The 22,822-nt window shown below is 33.8% G+C and overlaps 1 protein-coding gene across 1 annotated transcript in view; it reads left to right on the top strand.

The window, feature by feature from the left end:
• ACTR3 (actin related protein 3) overlaps positions 1–22,822 on the top strand; it is a 54,400-nt gene that overhangs the window by 16,839 nt on the left and 14,739 nt on the right. Inside the window, exons 2-7 of the mRNA XM_019731127.2 lie at positions 3,295–3,350; positions 7,078–7,202; positions 13,423–13,533; positions 16,854–16,949; positions 18,351–18,458; positions 22,180–22,323. Coding sequence (XP_019586686.1) covers positions 3,295–3,350; positions 7,078–7,202; positions 13,423–13,533; positions 16,854–16,949; positions 18,351–18,458; positions 22,180–22,323 — 640 coding nt within the window. The remainder of the gene's footprint in view (positions 1–3,294; positions 3,351–7,077; positions 7,203–13,422; positions 13,534–16,853; positions 16,950–18,350; positions 18,459–22,179; positions 22,324–22,822) is intronic.

Genomic DNA, 22,822 nt, shown 5'->3' with positions numbered 1-22,822 from the left:
TGTTTAAAAAATTTTAAATCCAAGGCTACAAACATTAATAAATATATTTGGCTGTTCCCCACCTCTCCAAATTTAGAAAATTATTTTGCTATGGTGTTTTGAATATAGTAAAAGTGATTAAATGTTATGGTATATCCATACAGTTGATATACTGTATGTAGTTATTTTTGTGCTTGGGGAAGAGCATACTTGTTTTGATTATGTATTGACTGTTTTGTATTAATAAGTTAATTAGATACCTCTTTTGGTGTTTATTTTGAAAGTAATTTATTGCTGAATATGCTCAAGCTAGGGAATTTGATTTTGACCAGGAATAGAGCTTTGATTAAACTGGTGAATTTTTGTTAAATGGTTTCTTAAGAGAGTTCCTACTTTAATATGGGTTCTACCTCAAATATCTTAGTATCATATTAGGGAGATGATATTTACACACATAAATAACAATATAGACTTGTGTATATGTTCAGCAAATGGTTGAGATAGTTTATTGAAGTAGAGGATGACTGATAGTTAAAGTGATCAAGAAACATTTTGTGGAGGAGTCCTAAGTTGTGGTGAGAGCTTTTTGAGAGCGTGCAGGGTAAGCACAGATAACATTGAAGGGGAAATGTGCAGAGCATGTAGGGGAAAATGAGTATGCTTCGAGTTGGGTTTATGGAAGCAAATGATGGGAGACTTAATACAATTGGGGGCATATGGAGAACCTTAATATTCAGCTAAAGGAATCAGAATCATAACTTTTTATCTGAAAGGACTTTAGGAACTATTTACAATTTATCATTTTTGTAAAAATGGGAACACGTTTGTACTTAATTTTATAAGCAGTAGAGCCTCATATGAAGATTTTTTAATTAGGCAGTGGTTTGGGGGTTAAGATTATTCTGATCTCTTTTGTAGGGGTCATAGAATTGGAAGCAAGGCATTCTTTTCTGTCTGTTAGGGTATTGTTGTGTATAATGGCTTGAATTGCTGTGATGACAAATAGGAATAAAAGTGGAGGGATTAGCTAAAGGAATGATTAGGTTATTAATCCTTCCACTAAGTGTTGGTCAGACAGTAGACTTTTAGGGTGTTGTGGCTCAATTTTAGGCTGTTTTGTTTTAAGGAAGTCTTTGTTTTCATAAGGCTCAGTAAGTTCCTGTTGTCCTCCAGGGACGCTAAATACACTGTTGGCGCTCCTCTCAGTGCCACTGTAGCCTCTACTTTTTTCAGGTTTCTTTTAACTGATACCCTCTTACTTCAGCCAGGTTACAGTTAGGTTTCAGTGAATTCAGTGGGAACAGGTTATCCATATCAGTCGATGGTGGTTTTGTGCATTTGAGTAATTAGTTCTAATTTTTCTGTCTGCAGATCAGGGGAGTATGAGTTGTTCAGTCATGCTGATATCCATCTATTACAGGAGTTCTGTTCTACACGTGAAGTTGTCACATTAATAAGAGACTCTCATTTGGAAGAATACAAAAATTGGGCAGTGGAAGGGTAATAAAAATATATCAGATATGAACTAAATCTGAAAATCTACAGACTGACTTTGGTTTATAGGTAGAGGGATAATTTGTATCATTAATATAAGCATTTGAAAGTTCAGATATCTGTATGACCTTTATCTGAATATTAAAGGAGAGGAAAATTTGGAGAGAGTGGATGAAAAGAGTAATTATAATTCGAGTTGACATGTATTGAATGTGTACTCTGTGCCAGGTGTTGTGCTTAGTGCTTTAATTTGTTCTCTTATACTTTGAACAATCTTGAGTTACTTATTTTACAGATGAGGGAGTCAAGACTTAGGAATTATTATGAAATAATGCTGTACACAAACGGGCAGAGGTAATCAGCTCTCAGGGAGGTTATGAAAGTTTTCATATAGAGGCAGTGATACTTAACCTAAATTTTTCAGCATGAGTTAAGAGTTTAGACATTGCAGTCAGAGTTGAAAGGAGCTCATCTCCTCTAGTTAGAACAGTTTAATAGTGGCTCTGCGGCATAAAACGCGTCGGTCTGCTCAGGAACCATCAGCGGTTTTCTGTGTGGTGTTAGGGCTGCTGGGGAGGCTGTCAGGAGCCACATACTAAAGGGCTCTTTTCTTTACCTTGCAAAGAAATTTTATTTTTTAAAACATGGACACTGGAAAATCTTTGAAGCGATTTAGTCAGTAGAGCAGTATCACATTTTGAACAATTTATGTTTTCCCCTTATGTCGAATGATTTAGTCTATCGGGCAATCTTAAGGTTCTTGAACATAGTTTGGGGCCAAATACCCCCAAAAGAGATTTTCCTCCTTTTATATTAGACAAATATTTCTGTAGATATTATTAGAATAGGAGAATGTCACAGCAGTTTACCTGCCTATTATTTAGCAGTGGGTCTGAATATGAAATCATACAATAAAATATTGTAACTTGCTCTTTAAAGCTGGCTCATTAGTTAATAGGTTTTCCCACACAGCCCAAAAGTGCCCAGCTGTCTCCTAAGTGTGTGCTGCTTGTCATTCTCAGCTTTATAATTTCTAATCATCATGGTGGTTATTATTTTGTTATTGTAAGAATATAGGCTGAATCCACTGTGGCAAAACATTTAAAAAAAGTATAGTTAATTTTGAATAGTAATGCATTCAAATGGTATGAAATGATATGCAATAAAAATCTCCTCACCTACCCAGTCCCCTTCCCTGGAGACAACTAAAATTACTGACTTCCTTATATTCTTAATGCTGGTCTGTGTCTATACAATCAACTATATTTTATATGTTCTTACCCCTTCCCTTTTATGCAAATATAGAATATTTGAAACATTGTTATGTACCTTGCTTTGTTCAGTTAACAATACATTTTGGAGATTGTTCCATATCAGGACATAAAGAGCTTCTTCAATCTCTGTTTTAATAGCTACATAATATTCCACAGTATAAATTTAACATATTTATTTTCTCATTTGATAGTTATTTAGGTTATTTCCAGTCATTTGCTAATATCAGCAAGGTTGTAGCAAAAAAAATGCAGTATATACATCTATATACATATTTATGTAGAATAACGTTGCCTTGTTTGTTATTTCTTTACACACATGTATGAATATCCTTGTAGGATCAATTTCTGAAAGTGGAATTTCTGGTTAAAAGCTATGGGTATTTATAATTTTGAGAGTAGAGATGTTTGAATGAATTTAAAGCTATGGAATTTTATATATGAATTACTCACAATGTAATCTCACTTCAAAATAATGGAAATCTAAGAATTAAATTTATAATTGCTAAGATATTAGTGATATCCTTATAAAATTCTTTTTGTTTTGCAGATATACAAAACTAGGATATGCTGGAAATACAGAACCACAGTTTATTATCCCTTCCTGTAAGTATTTCTTTTAAACCACAAATAAACTGATTTAAAGATCTTTTTCTTAATAATTAAAGTAAAAGAGAGAATCATTTCTGGCACACTGTAATAGTGAATCCTTTAAAAACATGGTTTGCCAAGATTTAAGTGTGGCCTCATTTCTGTACCTCTGACCATTCATTTCAGCTCTCTGTGTAGCTCTTCATTTACCAAGTCTCCTAAATATCTCTTTGTAAAGACAAAACTGAATTAAACAATTTTCTGTTTCGAGGATATTGTTGTTAACTGTGTGGTTGTAACTAACTTAAGTAGTGCACCCCCCATCACACCTATGAAGACTGTCCTTTGGTTTGTGGATGTGATTATTGTTTGCAGGCTCTGAGCTTGTTGATTTCCCTGACAAGAGCCCCGTTTAAAAATAAGGAAGGCGTCTCATCTTTATAGAGATGTTAACTTCAGCTGTTTTCTGATATCTTCTAACCATACTTACAGTGTTTTCGTTCTGTCCTATTTTTGTTAACTTCATTTTCTCTGACTATCAACTTTCAGTAGGTTTTAGAAAATACTCTTGGGGCGGCCAGGTAACTCAGTTGGTTAGAGCGTGAGCTCTGAACAACAGAGTTGCCGGTTCAATTCCCACATGGGCCAGTGAGCTGCGCCCTACAAAACTAGATTGAAGACAGCGAGCTGCGCTGAGCTTCCGGAGGGGTGGCTGGATGGCTCAGTTGGTTAGATGGTGAGCTCTTAACAACAAGGTTGCCTGTTCAATTCCCGCATGGGATGGTGGGCTGTGCCCCCTGCAACTAAAGATTGGAAACAGTGAGAGCTGTTTCCAAAGATTGAAAACAGGGTGAGCTGAGCTGCACCCTCCACAACTAGATTGAAGGACAATGACTTGGAGCTGATGGGCCCTGGAGAAACACACTGTACCCCAGTATTCCCCAATAAAATAAAATAAAATACTCTTCATACTTGGTTTGTTAGTGCTCTTATTGGTTAATGTGGATTATGTATCTGGTCCTTGACGGAAATACTTTTGTGCTTTTGACTTGCAAACAATTCACTTTCTGCATGTTATGTAGTAACACCTCTGATCTACTTGTCCTATGCAGAATTAAGACTTTTGCATATCACATAACAGACCTTTTGAGCCTTTGCTTGGTGGTGCTGACTCCTAGAAAATTTAATTTTGAGAGAGTTAGTATTTTTGCACACTACTGTTTGTGTATATTTGAATATTTTTGTGTATTCTTACTAACTTATGAAGGCAAGAAAGAAATGGGAAAATAAACATGCAGAGAGTAGTGAAAGTAGCTTAAATTGGTTTCAAAATCAGTGAAGTTGGAACAAGGTAGGAATTATTAGACATGCCAAAAAATGCAGATCTTTAGTTTCAGTTGGGTACTCATTGGACATGAACAGGTCAGTTGTTTTGTACCTAAAAGGGAAGCTTTTGTATATGTTTTTTACTTTTTGGAAACAAACCTATTTGACTTTTGCACTTTTGATACACTTTTGGCATACTTTTTTAGGTTTGGTTATGTAAGAAATTACGCTACTACCTAAGTCTAATTCTCTAACACCTAGAACAGATTTTAGGTGACACTGATGAAATAGCTCATTCATCTGACTGTAATAGTCTTAGTGTGGTGATACTGTTGTCTTTTTCATTATGTTTTATGCATATTTGTTGTCTACACTGAGGGATAGGTTTGCTTTTCTTTTCCCCCTACCCTTACATATCAGTATATTGATTGTTGTTAATTTTAAGAATTTGATGGCAAATATTGGCTCTGTTGCTGACTAGTTAGTATAGAAGAATTTTTGTGGACTAGTACTTGACTTTAGTTATATTTGAATTTAATGGTAGACTATTGTGTTTGCTTGTATTAGTTTCCTTAGGCTGCCATAACAAAGTACCAAAAACTGGGTGGCTTAAAACAAGAGAAACTTACAATTCTGGAGGCTAGCAGTCCAAAATCAAGGTGTCAGCACGGCCATGATCTTGCTGACAGCTCTCGGGGATAAACTTTGCCTTCTCTGTCTAGCTTTTAGCGTTGGCTGACAATCCTTGGTATTCCTTGGCTTATATAGAAATCACATAGCTGTCTTCTGTCTGTCTCTTCACATTGTCTTCCTTCTCTGTGTGGCTGTCTGTGTCCAAATTTCCCCTTTCTATATATAAGGACATCAGTCATAATGGATTAAAGCCTACTCTAACCTCATTTTAACTTGAAAGACCCTATTTCCCAGAAAGGTCACATTTTGATGTTAGGACTTCAGCATATGTTTTTTGGGGGACACAGTTCAACCCATAAAACTAGATTGAAGACAGCGAGCTGCGCTGAGCTTCCGGAGGGGTGGCTGGATGCTGATTTTGTAATTTCTTAATTTGTAATCTTTTATAAAGCATTATGTTGTGATTAAACTTTTATTCAGTAGATTACTGATTTGTCACTCACATCTTTGCAAAATTTGGTTTTGTTTGTGTTAAGTGGTTGTATTAAGTCTTTCTTGGAGACCCTTATAATCTTGATCTTTTGAACCCTAGGCTGTCATCATCACTGTACCCGTTCTCTATTTCATCTCTGCCAAAATACACAGTTTTAGTTTTCATTGTCTTTATGAGAGATCGGAGCATGTTAAAAATTAATTTGCTTACTAAAAGAAGGTTTTTGATTTTAGAGTTTTTTTCACCAGCCAGTTTTAATGCTACAGGTGCAATGTTTATAATCAGCAGATGTAGTCATTGCTGCTGATGAGCGTGGATATTTGATCTGGAAAGCCTGTAGATATGGTTCAAAGTTATTTTCATATATCTTTGTTTTTCAGGAAATTATAGTAAGCCATCTGGATGTCTGTGTACATAATAAATGAATTGCTAGAGAAGCTTTCTAGCATTTAAAAGTAGACTGTGGATTTAGAATTTCTTCAGTATTTTCTACCTACTTTATTAAGGCTATAATTGTTATTATATAAATGTGTAACAGTTGAATGCCAGATTAACTTAAATGTATGCAGGTAATCTATTAATATTTTTATTTATATTATAAATATTATATATAGATATTATAGGTAGTTATAATAATGGACTGCTTAACTTGAAGAATTCAGAAATTTATGACTTAATTAAGAAATATATAACAAGATTTAGGTCTGGTACTGTATGTTGAATTTTTGAAGATATTTAAGAGGAATGTCCCGGGTTTTACCTAAAAGATTTGAAATTTCCTTTTGTATATGTGATTAAAGTTTAAGAGATCCATATGTCATTGTTATATTTAAATTACTAGTCCGTAATAGAATAGGATAGAAATATGGGGAAAGCTTATTTTTAAAAAATTCCCCTTGTAATTTTCCTATTTTCATTTGTTAGTGTTTTTCAATTTTTTTCTTTATGATTGACCATCAAACATATCTTGACTTGGTGGGATTACAATTTCGCTCAAATTAAAATAGATTTTACTATAGTTTAAAAAAAATATAACTGAAACATTCCTACAGCAGTACTTCTGTTTTTGGCATTTTACATTTAAGGCCTTGCCTCTGGGAGGAAGTTGAGATTTCATTGTGTTAAATGAATTTTGTCATTGGTGTCTTACCATCTTCGTGCTTTTGTTTGACAGTTTAAATTGCTAGATCATGTTTTGTTTAATAACACTTTGTAATGGTAGAAGTTACATAATTTGTTTCACTTGAAAATAATAAATTTTTTGACATGTAAATAACTTTTATTTTAAAGGTATTGCTATTAAGGAGTCAGCAAAAGTGGGTGATCAAGCTCAGAGAAGGGTAATGAAAGGTGTTGATGACCTAGACTTCTTCATTGGTGATGAAGCAATAGAAAAACCCACATATGCAACAAAGGTATATTTTTATGATTTGTAAAAATATATAACATTTGCTTTAAACAAATTAGTGATTGTGCCATTTGGAATTTCATTCAGTTATAGGCATAATACCCTTAATCTCATCACAATGGAAATTTCTTCTTCCCTGTAGCCCCTCCCAACCTTGCTTTAACTTTATTGTTTTTTTTTCTCCAAGAGGAAAATTTTTGCCCCTTCAAGTGATCAGTACTTACTTTTGCATACCCACTAAATCTCAGAACCACCAATGTGATTGGCATTCTCTTACCTCCACATTGCCACATCTAGAGACATTTCCCTCTCATTGTTATTCAAACTCACATCATTTCTTTCCTTTTTGAAGCTTATGCCATCTGGAAGTGCAGGTCTCTTTTCCCTTTTTGTTCCTTTTCCTTTTCTTGTTCCCTGCTATTCTTCCCTCTTCTTCCTCTTTATTGAGGTATAATTTATATATAATAAAACAGGTAAGTCCTAATTATACAGTTAAAATTTTTTATGACTTTAATCATAGGAGTTCAGGATATAGAGTAAATCTAGTAACCCAAATGCTTTCATTGTGCCTATTTCCACAGTTATTACCCCCACCCCCACCAAAAGGTAAACACTATTCTGACTTTTATTATCTTATTTTTAGGCATTGACTGCCTGATTTGCAAATTTCATTATTTGTACCTCATTTCTTCCCTTTTCGTAAGTTACTTATTAATGAGCAATTACCATGTGTAAAAACTTAGCTAAATGTTGAAAATGCAGTAGTAAAAATGGCTATCTTGATGTCGAGGTTATTATAATGTGGTAGAAAAGAAGACATTAAAGAAATAATACCGAGTGTTAGAAAAAGGAAAGTACAGGATGCTCAGGAGTATATATCGGGAGTAGCTCACCTAGTTTATGGACTCAGGAAAGTCTGTGAGGAGGAAATCTTTTAAGCTGAAAGTTGAAGGATAAACTAGCAGTTGGCTGGGTGAATTGTGTAGGCAAGGTTGTTGTAGGCAGAGACTCCAATATTTAGGAAGACTTTAAAGTATAAAGGAACTTGGAACTGACGACCAATGTGCCTGAAGCATAGAGAATGAGGTGGAAAGAAGTGAGGGGGCTGGACAGGTGGGCCAGGATAAGATTGTTGAGAGTGTTGTTAAGCTGTGAAAAGAATTTAACTCTGTCCTTTGGGGAACATTAATGAATTTAAGCAGAGAAATAGTGTTAGTGATTGAAGTCTGTCTGCTTGGGCTGGAATTCTGGGTGTGCCACTTTGTAGCTCTGTGATATCACTCAGTAACTTGACCTTTCTGAGTTTTTTTCTTCATCTGTAAAATAGAGATATCATTAGTACTTTAAGATTGTTGGGAGGTTTAATGAGATAATGATATAAAGCAGTTGTTAAGGTGCTTTGAACATAATGAACACTCAATATGTATTGGCTGTTTTTAATATTTGGGGACACAGTATCATTTTGGACAGACCAGACTATTGTAATAGCCAAGGCAAGGAATGTTAGTGACTTGGACCTCAGAGATGGCAGTGGGGATACAGAGAAATGACATTGTGTGTGCACGTTTAACTTTATCATGGAAAACCTGACACATAAAAGTGGAGACTGGAATGTAATGGACACCCAGGTACCCATCTGTGGCCAACCTTGTTTTATCTGTAACCACCCCCTCCCCAATAATTATTTTAAAGTAAACCCAGATGTTATTTTACCTACAAATACTTATCTCTTAAAAATAAGGACTTTTAAAAATATAGATACCATACCTCAATACAGTCTGCAATTTCTTAATGTTATCTAAAATACAGTCAGTGCTCAAATTTCCATGATTATTGGTTAATCTGTTTGAATCAAGATTCAAACAAGGTTTACTCACTGGATTTGGTTGATAAGTCTCTTCATCTATAGGTGCTTCGTGTGTGTGTTGCCATACATAAATGGGGAAAATTGGATATTTGTCTTGTTAAATGTCCCATATTCTGGATTCTGATGATTATATCTTTGTCATTTCTGCTTTCGATATTTACTTTTTTTGTTGTTGTAAAATGATAGATAAATCTAGAAGTATAAAAATTAAAAAAAATTTTCTTTTGGAAAAGTAGATATTTAAGGAGTAACGGAATGATTAACAAGATATTGGTGGTAATCTGTACATAGTAGTTGAGGATAATTCCCAGCTCCTGGATAGTTTCCTTGCCCCTTATTTCTTGAGATTAAGAACATTTAAGGAGAAACGCTTTTGACTGTGGTGGTGTAGAGAAGAGAGGATAAGTTTAGTTTTTAATAAGTTGTGTTTCAGGTATCTGGGAAACATCTGCTATATTGTTAGATAACTGTTTGGCTTTTGGAGCTCAAACAAGACAGAGCTGGGGGTAAATATTTGGAAGGTATCAGTTACCTATGGAAAGGATGAGATTACCTACAGGAGTTTATATATCAAGAGAGGCCTAGGACAGCCTGATCAGTGCCCCATTTAGGTTTGGATAGAGGAGGAAAAGTTTACAAAGGAGGCTGAAAAGGCATGGTTAGAGGATGGAGTAAACAGGAAAGAGGGATAGACAGCATGGAATGCTGCTAAGTTATCAGATCAGCTAGAGCCTGTCTTTAGCTACAAGGATGTCATTTCTAACCTTAATAAGAATAGTATTGAAAGAATAGTGAGGCTGGATTACAATAGTTTGGATTTGAATGGTAGGCCAGGAAAAAAAGATAGTAATGTTCATTGAGATTTAGCTGTGATTGGGAGGGAGAGATAGATGAAGAGACAAGATGTGGGATTAAGATAGAAAAGATGTTTAAATGGTATTGTGAAAGAGTCATTAGAAAAAATTAAAGTTAGCAGGAAAGATGGAGTTAACCCAGGTGTCTGAGAAAGCTAGAAGGAGGGATCCAAAGCATGGATGATCTAATTGAAATTGGGAATATCTCATATATCATAAAAAAAAAGTAAATATGGAATCCGCTTTATAGATTTGGTGAAGAGATTCCTGCCTGTTGGCTTCTACTTTCTCTGTGAAATACATAGTAACGTTATCTCTGCTTCCCTGGGAATAGTGGGAGAAGGTGAGATCTGAGTGATACGGAGAACATTTAAAATCATTATTGTGGAGAATAAAGATGAACAGAGTAGAGAGACAAAGGCTTGCCAGGCAAAGTTAGGTGCATTTGAGAGTAGTGATTATGAATGCTTAGTTTTCTTAACCCAGTTATGTGTGTTTCTTCAGTACAATCTGTATTCTGTGTATAGGCAAGTTTAGAGTAGAGTCCTGCTGAGTTGGGTGTTGGTAGATAGAATGACAAAAGGAAATATGAATAGTCAAAATAATGGGGCATAAAATCTAAAGGTGTGTGTGTGTGTCTGTGTGTGTGTGTGTGTGTGTGTGTATCGTCTCAAATTATTTACTATGCTCTCTGTTACATGTAATTGTAACAGTCTTCATCCGTCTTTTTTTTCCTAACATGAACTGTTCTTTTTATTTGTTACTGTTTTTTTACACCCCTGTTGTCACTGATTCCTCCTCTTTTGTCCACTACTCGTATGTTAATATTTCCCAGGTATTGTCCTTGGTTCTCTTTTATTTGTTCATTAAATACTTTCTCTAGGTAATCCATTTACTCCTTTGTCTACAACCACACCTGAATCTCTATTTCCAATTCCTTGGCCACATTTCCAGCCACCTACTGTTAACTACCTACTCCTACCTGGCTCTCAAGTTTAGTATTTATTATATATACAAAATTGATTATATATACTCCACCCTTGCTTATTCCAAGACAAGACAAAACACAACTTTTGTGTCTTGATTAATAGAGTTTCTCCATCCTGACTTCAAAACTAGGAACCTATTGATATCTTTGAGAATTTTCTCACCTATTAATAGAAAGTTTGAATCTGGCCTAAGATCATTCATACCACAGTGCGTGCTCTTATTCTCTCTTTCTTGGTTGTTTTAAAGATTTATTTTAGCTTTCCCAATGCTGCTATACTATTCTTCCTAAAAAATCAAAGCCATGCTTAACATTCCCCTGCTTAGCAATTCCCACTGGTGCCCCGTTTCTTAGAGAATAAAACCCAAATACAAGGTAAATATATTTTTTGAGAATCTGGTCCCCTTAATCCAGAACCAATCTCTCTCTCTCTGCATCCCTTTCCCCAACCCTTTTGTCACACATATTTCTCATTGATAAGTGCAGTGTTTGTATATTATGCAGTGTTTGTCTTTGTATGTATGTTTTTCTATTTGCTATCTACATGTTCTTCCCTGCCACTCCTCCAAGAAAACAAAATCGACAAGGTTGCTCCTTTAAGACTCAGCTTAGATATGACCACCTCAGTCATATAGGAATATGAGCCTTCTTGTTTTCCCTCAGAAGCCAAGTTCGTCATCTTGTCCTGGGTACTTTGTTTCTTTAAAAACGTACACTGTAATATTTGCATCTATTTCTTCCACTAGACTGAGTTTCTTGTGGGCAGGAGGTTCATTTGTGCCAGTGAACCTTAGCATCTGTGCCAATGATTCACAATAGGTGCACCATAAAATAACACTTAGAACACTGAAATATGTGCACTTCCAATAATGTACTAAAATGAATGATGTAGTAAAGTATGTTTTTTTATTAACTTAAACGAGGAGTAGAAGTCATAGTATAATGCCTTAAAAAGTATGTGGAAGGCTAGGGTGAGATGTGGATTTTAGGGATTAATAGGTAAGAGGTTTAATGATTGAGTAAATAACTGCAAGGTGTTTACTTTTTCTTTCAGCCTTAGGTACTGAGTATATACTATGTACATAGAACTATATATTTTTGTTTGTTTCTTTGTTATATACTGGGGGTGCCAAAAAAGTGTATACAAGTGGACACTGGTCAGTGTTGTTCAAGCAGTCGTTTTCCGTAATCAGAAGTGTCTGGACGCTGATGGTAACCACTTTGAGCACCTCTTGTAATTGCGGGAGTCAAACGTGACTTGTATTCATCTTTTTTTACTGGTATCGATGTAGTTTTCCTTTCTTAAAATGTGTATACATTTTTTTGGTACCCTCTGTATATATTTAAACTTTTTTGCCTAAATTTTTGTTTGCTTATTTAAGGAATTCTTTATATATTTGGAATACTAATCTTTTGTTAGTTATGTGTGTTGTGGAACTGTATTTTATTGCAGAGATTCACAAGCTTTCTCAGTGCCTTTAGTGTCTCAGTAAGATTTTTTGTAGTGCTATCTAGACCAAAAGAAACATCTAACAGTTCTGCTTATTAAGTAGCTAGGTCTAAGCAACTTAGTAGCCATTTGAGAAAAAAAGACACTTATTTGAAAGGAAAATATTTTTATTTAATTGTTAAATAATCACAGTTACTATTGGGATGCATGTGCCTTGTAGGCACTTCACAGTTTCTTGCACCTGGAATCAGATTGCATATCACCACGATCATTTCTTATTTTACATGGGTTTTTTAGGGGAGGTACGTGGTTTTTATTATAGCACCTGCTGGCAACCCAGGTTCTCAAAGAAGAGATGTTATTGAAAGGAATATAGTATGACCTAATGTTGAAACTAACAGCCCCGAACTCGTAGATATGCAGTGTTGAACTGATTTTGAGTATCACTGTATTTTCCTGGAAAATTTAAAATACTTTGTGTTGTCTCTGTGAATTTGCTGCAGTACCCTGGGCTCAGTTTTGGAAGCATGGTTCTGTACAAATGTTTACAACTTTTCTTATAAAATTTTACATGCTAATTTATGATTATTCTTGCTATACACTTACCAACTGTGCTTTATATATTAGGCACACAACAAATATTTGTGAAAGAGCTAAAAATTAGAAAATAAGAAATTGTAATAAACTATAATTTTTATAGGCTTAATTTTAATGGGTTAAGTTTTCCCATTATTACAAAATTTTCAGAAATCCAGAAAGACCAGTACAATGGTCTTTCTGGATTTCTGAAAATTTACAATTTTTTACATTTTTGACATGTTTGCATTATATATTTTTTTAATTGAACCATCTGAAAATATGTTGTAGAAATAATTTTATTTATCTCTAAATAGTTATGTATGCATCTCCTAAGAAAGATCTACAGTTTAATTATCACACCAAAGCAATGCTATCGTCATCTGATATCCACTAATGATCTCATTTCCACTGGGATTTAAAGTTTTGGTAGATTTATTTATTATTGATATTACTAAGATTTAATTTGTGTTTTATTTTTTGTTTTAATAGTGGCCAATCCGCCATGGTATAGTTGAAGATTGGGACTTGATGGAAAGGTTTATGGAACAAGTGATCTTTAAATATTTAAGGGCAGAACCTGAAGACCATTATTTTCTTTTGGTAAGTACAAATTGTAATTTCACTGAGGAAACCTTTGAAGAAAATGAGAATTGTTTTCATCAGATCTGTACTCACCAGGACATACTTTATTGTTTATTAAACTGTCATATGTCTAAAAGACTTTGTTAGAAAGCTCTATCATCTTTTAAGACCATCCAGTTCTGAGTTCCCATAGAGGAGTAGTATGTTGAAGCACCAAAATTTAGTCACTTAAGAAGTTCTTTTGGTAATTAAAATGTAATCTTTATTATAGCAGTAGTAAATAAGGTTCAGAAAAAAGTTGGAAACATGACACTTCCGTTTTTTTTAAAGAGCTAGTCTGATTATTATTTCATTTGTAATTCTTGGTAGCAAAAGTGCAATATAACTTAATTTTTAAACTCTTTTTTTAACCAAAGCATAGCTTTATTCATAGCTTAAAAAAATCAAATGCTGTAAGATTTAAAACAAAAAAATAGCACTGCCCTTCTCATTTCTCCCAACCCTTGATTCATATTCTCCAGAGGCAAACATTTAAAATTTTTAGAGTTTTTCTGAGTAGTAGTGTTTTATAAATTTGAACAATATATTCTAGTTTTTGTTTGTTTTTTAAATATTAGACACTCTCTACTATCTAGCAGGAAAGATGAGGATTTTCTTCTTTTCCTTTTATCCCCCCTTCCTTAACACAAAATCCCTATCTTCTCCTCCTCCGTGTAGTATAGTTATATCATAGTTTTTGGTTAAATCAATATTTTATATTATGGCAGTTTGTAGATACAGGCATACCTTGGAGATATTGTGGGTTTGATTCCAGACTACTGTAATAAAGCGAGTTGTAATCTTTTTGCTGGTTGAGCGTCTTGCCTTAATTTGTAAAAAAAAACAACAAAAAACCCCACAAAAAAACACATCTGTGAAGCTCAGTAAAACTAGGTACATCTGTATTATTTATAGCTGGACTATAAACATAACGTTGAAAATACAGTGAACACCCACAAATTAGACTCAATGATTAATTTTACTATAATTGCTTTATGACATCTATCGTGTTATCCATCCATCACTCCATCTTATTTTTTAATCACTTCAAAATGAGTTGCAGATGGAGTCATTTCACCCCTAAATAGTTTAGTGTACACATACATCATTGACTAGAATTCATATTTGTTTACAGTGTTTATTTTTTTAATAGAAAAATTACACGCTATAAAATGCATAAATCTTAATCCTACCATTCTATGGGTTTTGATCCGGCATTGGCAAACTTTCTCTAAGGGACCAGACAGCAAATATTTTTGGCTTGTAGGCATTATGGTGTCTGTTGTAGCTACTCAGCTCTGCTCTTACAGCAGGAAGGTAGCCGTAGATAATACTTAAATGAGTGGGTATGGTTGTGTTCCAATAAAACTGTATTTACAGAAACGGGGTAGGCCGGATTTGGCCTATGGGATGAATGGTGTAGTTTGTCCATCCCCTGATTTTGACAGATGCATACATCTGTGTAACCTAAACCCTTATCAAGAGAAAGAGCATTCCTTCTGGAAAGTTTTCTCATGCCCTTTTCTTGTTAATTCTTGTCCCCATGCCTTAGAGGCAGCTACTGTTCTGATTTTCTCCAGCACAGATTTTGCCTACTTTTGAGTTTCATAAATTGGAATCATACAAGATAGGCTCTTTGATAAGACTTCACTTAGTATAATCTTGAGATTCATTCATGTTGTTGTATATACCGGTAACATGTTGCTTTGTGTTGCTGGTTGTATTCTATTGTATGAATATGCCTCACACGCCATTTCCCTGTTGATGATCACCAGGGCTGTTTCCAGTTTTTGACCATTAAGAATATTTTGGCTATTGTGAACATTCTTATTCAGGTCTTTTTGTGGATATGTTTTCATTTCTCTTGTGTAAATATCTAGATATGAAATCGCTGGGTCATAGGGTAGGAGCATGACTGGTTTTATAGGAAACTTTCAGAACTTTTTCCAAGGGGTTGTACCTTTTTGCACACCCACCAACAATGTATTTGCAATTTGGTTGTTCTACATTTTATCCAACATTTGGTGTGTCAATCTTTTTAATTTTAGCCATTCTGGTGGGTGGGCAAGATTTCTCATATTGGTTTTAATTTGCATTTTCCTGATGACTAATCACATTAAGCACTTTTTCATGTACTTATTAGCTATTTGTATGTTTTCTTTGTGAAATATTCTGATTATATTTTATGTAGAACTCTGTCTTGGAGTTCATAGTTCTGCTTTGGGTTTTTAGTTTGCTTAATTTTGTATGTACGTATTACTAAGTATCTCCATACTCTTAAACATAATTCCTGAACTCTTCTAAATAGTTTTAAACCTATCAGGCAGTTTAGCTATTGAAGGTTTTACGTGTGGAAAACGTCTCCTCCTGGTTAGTGTTTCGTTTTTTTGTGTGTGTTTTTTAAATAATTTTCTTTACAGTGTCTTTTAAACTTCTAAAAAAGATTTAATTTGTGATGAATTCAAGTTTTATCATTCTTTCCCTGGGCAATTTGTGCTCTTTAAATTTAAGGAATCATGCCTTACTCATGGTCAAAAAGGTAATTCTGTATTTCTTAAGTTTAAAAGTTTTGCCTTTGAAGTTTAAATACTTGAGATAATAACAAGGATTGGATTGTCAAATCAGACTCATAAGAATCAGAGGTCTTACCCAGTTTCAAACTTTAATAATTTAAATGATTTAAATAATCATAAGGCATAGGCGAAACATGCAGTCCAGGATCCTAGGTTATTTCTTGCCTCAGACTTAACCCTCAGGTTTCTAAGTGGTGTATTCAGCAACATAACTGAAACTGAAGAGAACTGTTCAAACATTTCCATTTTATACTCTTAACAGTTTTGTAACTTACATAACATTTTCCAGTAAGCTATGCCATCTATTTGTAGAATCTTGGCTTATTTACTATAATTGTAGGCAGACCAGGTACATCCTGCTGTAAACATTGCATAGATGAGGATTCTTCCCACTAGCAAATAGCATTGGTATTTTGCCCAAAGTCTGTCATTACCATGTTTAAAGGTGATTTGACTGGGTCTCCTCCTTTTCTCCCTCCCTCCTGCCCTTTCTCAACGTTGAATCCTTATAAGTGGTGTGACATAGGAGTTCAGTTTCTTTTCTTTTTTTAATGTGAATAACCATATTGTTTTCTTATATGTATAGATTTGTTTGAGTTCTCTATAGGTTTTCTTTGGTCTTTGTGTAAGTTTAATGACTTTGAAATTATTTCTCATTTTAAATTGTGTATGAAGTTTTTAAAATAATCTGATAGTGTTTATTTAAAATGTTATTCAATTTAATAGACTGAACCTCCACTGAATACTCCAGAAAACAGGGAATATACTGCTGAAATAATGTTTGAGTCCTTCAATGTTCCAGGCTTGTACATTGCTGTGCAGGTAACCAAGTTTATAAGTCAAGATAAACTTGACTCCTAAATTTTAACCTGGTTTAATTCACTCTTTAAATATATTTATATTTCATAATGTGAAAGTATATCATAGTTCTCTCCTGAATTAATAATTTAGAAATTGTGTTATAGTAAATGGAGTTATTTACTCAGCAAAAGAAATGTTAAAGAAAATAAGTTAACGGTTTTTGGATAATTCAAGGCCTTTCATAGGACAGAAATAAGAGAATACTTACCGTTTATTCCATGTCAAGACATATATGTGTATTCATTTATCCATGTAACATTCATTGTGTCCTTTTTTTATAGTCTGTTTTGATTGCTTTACTACTTGGTACATTTGACCACCTCCTTTGTGTCCCTCTGTATCCCATATATCATAAATCCTTGTTGGCTTTTATTTCACTTAATTTGTGTATATGTCTGTATAAAACAGCTTCTGCCCCATCCTTGAAGATCAGAACTCACCTCTTATTTTTTAACCCCATAGTAAATGTGATACATGGCATATTCACAAATGCTTAATAAGTATATAAACTATTGTATAGTTCTGTTAGCTCACAATGATATATGGTGTGATCCTGTGTTAAAAATGGAGGTTGGCCTAGATATCTTTCTAGATCCCTTTTAGCTATTATATTGCATGTAGATAAAGCCAGTTTAGCTCTATTTTTAATTATTAGTCATGTATCTTATTTGAGATTTGGATTATATTAAATTTATATTTAAAAAAAATGAACTAGCTATGTTAATTTCTTAATTTGCAAACTTTTTTTTAAAGACTTTATTGCCCACACCAAGATTTTTCATAGAAAAATATCAACTTTGTTTCCTAATTAAATCACAGTATTTGGAAGTATGCATTGGCTTTTTCTGTGGATAAATGACGTGTTACATATTCCTAAATGCATGTTACATTTAGAAAAATTAGAGCTAATCTTACAAGAGTGATACTTGTTTATAGCCATCTATGAATAGAATAATTCTTGTGGTTGAGTGATTGGTTGTTTGCTTCTCTACCTTCTTTGTTTGTAATAGGCTATCCCATATAAACATAGTTTAAATCTTAGCAATTTTAGTACTGTACAATTTCTCCTTAGTCTTCCATTTTTTTGACTTTAGAAGAAAAATGGCCCTCCCTGAAATATGGAATATTTATAAATAATGCCCCTAAAAGAAAATATATGTCTATAAGTTTATCTTAGTGAAATGTAGGATGTGAAAATTTGATTGCATAATATAAATTAATTGTGTGCATTTTCTTTCCAGAGATACTATGTTTCTATGTTTAAAATTGAATAAAGTACTCCAGTAAGATACTGTTTTCCTTTTAACTCTGTCTTTTTTTTTTTTTTTTTTTTTTTGCCTGTCTTATTTCATTTTGTTCAAGGCTGTTCTTGCCTTAGCTGCTTCCTGGACCTCAAGACAAGTAGGAGAAAGAACATTGACCGGTACGGTAATAGACAGTGGAGACGGTGTCACTCATGTCATTCCTGTGGTAAGGATATTTTAAAATTACTGAACAGGACATCACATAACCTCTGGCCAAGTTAAATTATATGAATTAATACCACTTTTTAAAAACTTAAATATTACACTTTAAAAATTTGCTATAATTTGGCCATTTGTTCAGCTATAGCTATATTTTGCTCAAGTTATTGTTAAAAGTTTATAAACAAGTTCCAAAATGTTTCTTTTGCTGTAGGTTTGTTCTCTAATCAGAAAATAATTAGAAAATTATTAGAAATATTTTGCTTCTAATTTCTAATTAGGAAATGATGAATTGGCATGTTAGGAGTGGAACTATGTATGACTTTCTTTTCTTAAACATGGAATTCTGTTTTCCAGTTTGGATGTGTCTTTGTATGTGTTAGCCAGTTGATAGTCTCTCTTACCGTTAATTAACAGAAGGGTGCGTAGGTTAACTAAATAGCTATTAGTTGTAAGCAAGCACATGGCCATTAATGACTTAGGAGGAATCATTTTTTTTAAATAAAAACTCAAGATATGATTATGATTTGTGGCTTGAATTTAGTAAAGCATACTAAGAAAAATTCATCAGATTGGATTATTTGAGCATTTTTCTGCCAAGACCTTTGTGCTTCTAATCTTAATGACAAATGAGGTTTTTTTTTTGTGCCTCATAGATTCAGAATGACTACTCAAATTTATACTCATCATTATTTTCTTGCTTTCTTTGGAATTAATGGATTTTTAAGAATAATTCCATTATATCTTTATTGACTAACTATGCTGTACATTTTTATTATTGTCAGTTGCTTGTTTTTGGTGGTCATTGCTCTAGGGTTTATAGTAAACATCCTCAACTTATCACAGTCTGATTACAAATATTCAACTATTACATAAATAAAAATCATACAACAGTGTACTTCTTTTTTGGTATGTTCTGTCATTGTCATTCATTTTACTTCTACATGTTATAACTCAATAGTACATTATTAATTTGTTTCATTGTAAGTAGTGTATTAATTTTGCTAGAGCTGCCATAACAAAGTACGACAGACTGGATGGCTTGAACAGTAGAAAATTAGTTTTTTCACAGAGATGGAAGATAAAAGGTGTTGGCAGAGTTGATTTCTTCTGAGGCCTCTTATTTGGCTTATAGATGGCTTTATTCTCCATGTGTCTTCGCATAGACTTTCCTCTGTGTGTGTGTACTAAGCTGCTCGTTTAAGAACTTTGGTCATATTGGATTGTAGCCCACTCTAATCACCTCATTTTTACTTAATTATCTCTTTAAAGACCCTCTCTCCAAATGCAATCACATTCTGAAGTATTAGGGATCAGCACTTCAACATAAGAATTTTGGGAGGGGCAGGACACAAGTCAGCTCGTAGCAAATAGTCATCTTGAAAAGAGATTTTGAAAAATAGATAAATTCTTTTATATTTACCCACATACCATTTTCAGTGCTTTAAATTGCTTTGTGAAGGTCCATATTTCCATCTATCATCATTTCATTATGCCTGAGTGATGGCCTTTAATATTTCTTACACTGCTGATCTGCTGGCTATGAATTCTTTCAACTTATGTGCATCCTTTGAAAAAGTCTTTATTTTGCCTTCCTTTTGTCAGGTACTGTTACTTGGTGTAGAATTTTAGGTTGACAATTTTTTTTTCCTTTCAGTATTATAAAGATGTAGTTCTACTGTCTTCTGGCTTGCTTTGTTTCTGAAAATACGTCTGTTATCACTTCAGTGTTTGTTCCTTTGAATGTAATGTTGCGAAACATTGGTCGGGCTACCTTCACAATATTCTTCTTATATATTTCTAGTTCACTAGGTTTCAGTAATTTGATCGTAATGTACCTAAATGTGGTTTTCTTTGTTTCCTCTGGGGTTCATTGAGCTGCTTGGATCTATGGATTTGTAGTTTTCATGATATCTGAAAGTTTTTGTCCATTATTTCTTCACATATCTTTTCTGTCTTTCCTTGTCTTTGGGAATTCCAATTACATGTACATTAGGCTGCTTAAGTTGTCTCATTCATTGAAGCTCTGTTCATTTTTTTCTAACTTTTTTCCTCTATCATTTTGGGTAGTTGTTATTTCTGTGTCTTGAAGTTCACTTTTTAAAAATTTTTTGTCTGATCTGTAATTATATTTAATGTATTTTTAATTTCAGATTGTTTTTCTCTTTAGAAGTTCTGTTTGGGTCTTTTTATATCTTCCATTTCTCTCTTCCTCATGTTTCCATTGATCTTCTTGATCATATCATATGGTCTTTATTATATTACCTCTTTTAATGTCCTTGCCTACTAATTCTATGTCTTTGACATTTCTGTTTTGTTCTCTATTGATTGAGTTTTCTCCTGGTCAGGGGTTGTATTTTCCTGGTTCCTTACTTATAATTTTTGATTAGGTACTATTCCATATATTCACATTGTTATGTACTGGGTTTTTGGACTCCCAGGACTCCAGAATATCCTTAAATAGTTTTTTTCCTGGGACACAATTAAGTTCCTAGGAATCAGTTTGATTCTTTCAGGGTCTCCTTTAAAACATTATAAAGCATGGCCTGAACAACCTTTTATTTAGGCCTCCTTTGTCCCCGGAATTGAGGCATTATTCTTAGAATTCAGCGCTGTATGTTTGAGGTCTTTCAACTCTGGCTAATGGGAACAGAAACTACTCCAGCTGTGTATGAGCTTTAGGAATTGCTGCCCACTCCTCTGCAGAGGTTTTTTTCCTCTGGCCTTGATGGTTTTCTCACATGCATGTGATGATTCCTAGTCAGCTAAAGTGGTAACTCTTCAGATTTCCAGAGCTCTCTCTTAATGCAGCCTTTTCCACGTTAGCAGTCTTACTTGCACACTGCAGCCACCTTGAGCTGCCTGAAATCTAAATTCTGTATCCTCAGCTTAATGAGACCATCAGACTCTGGGTTCTCCCCATTATTGTTGCCTGAGAACTTTCCCTAGGCTGTGAGATGAGATGTTTGTAGCACTTACCTTGTTTGTTTTCCCTTCTCTTAGAGATCACTACCTTCTTCTGCCTGTTTTCCAATATCTGAAACCTTTATTTCATATAATTAGTCCTGTTTTATCTTTAAGGTGAGAGGATGAATCCAATCCCTAATACTCTTTCATGGGTACATCAGGACATCCTTGATATTCTTTGTTAATGCATTACATTTAGTTTTGCTGCATTATTTTTTGTACTTCTGACTTAGATCAGTACATTTGTGAACTCATTCTGCAGAATTTAATTATTTGGCATTATGATGGAATGTCTCAGACTTGTGACATTGGTACCTGCTTCATTAGGAAAATGATACTTTGTGAATTAATGATCAACTTTCCTACATTGCAGTCTAAATTTTTATTGAAATTATAAAAGATTAAAAAATCATATCTCATCAAAGCCTGCTATCTAAAACATTTCATACTTCTGAAGATCATTATTTCTGTGATGTTACATCATTTTACTCTTGGTTATAAACTCTTTTATCAGTGGGAGAATATGTCTGTGCGTAAGTTGCTAGCCATTCTTGTTCATAATTATTATAAATTTTATGATAAGCAAACTGTGAGGAATATCGTTGAGGGATAAAGACTGGAAGAATTCTCCTGGGATAAAATAATACTTGAGAATGCTAATACACTAACCTGAGATATAGGTCTTTAATGGCTAATTATTTAGGTTATATTAATTTTGAAAACATTGATGGTAAATTTGACACTTTTTTTTTTTGGTCTAGGCTGAAGGGTATGTGATTGGCAGCTGTATTAAGCACATTCCCATCGCAGGACGAGATATAACGTATTTTATTCAGCAGTTGCTGAGAGACCGAGAAGTAGGAATCCCTCCAGAGCAATCCTTGGAAACTGCTAAGGCAGTAAAGGTAAAAAATAATGATGAGAGTGTAATTCAGTTAGAAATTAAAATCAAATTTATAATATTAACATGAAAAATTCTTTAGAACAGTACTTAAAAAAAAAACACTTGTTAGCTGGTTACGAATCGTTAGCCTTAATTATATCTATGTTTCTCTGTATTTCTTGTAAGGAAATTTTGGGGGATTATCGACCCTTTGCCTGTTCTCTCTACATTTCACATTTAGGAGGTCCGACATATAACAACATTTATACCAGTTGACTTTAATATATATTTTTGTGATTATTCCCTTTCGTAAAAATAAATTGGTTCACTTCAGAGTCCTCACATCTCAGGTTTTTCACTGAATTCCTTATGATAATCCTAACAGTTTTGTGTTACAAATTTTTTTTGATATAATTGAATAATTTGGTTATAGAATAGTTGGCTCAAGTGATACGGCAAATAGAAAAATGTGAAGCCTATGTAAGTTCTTTTAATAATTTGTACGCTGTGTAAGTCTTTAT

This window comes from Rhinolophus sinicus, linkage group LG01 (genome assembly GCF_036562045.2).
Source record: "Rhinolophus sinicus isolate RSC01 linkage group LG01, ASM3656204v1, whole genome shotgun sequence".
In the NCBI taxonomy this organism is placed as follows: Eukaryota; Metazoa; Chordata; class Mammalia; order Chiroptera; family Rhinolophidae; genus Rhinolophus; species Rhinolophus sinicus.
This window is presented reverse-complemented; position numbering and strand designations above follow the sequence as displayed.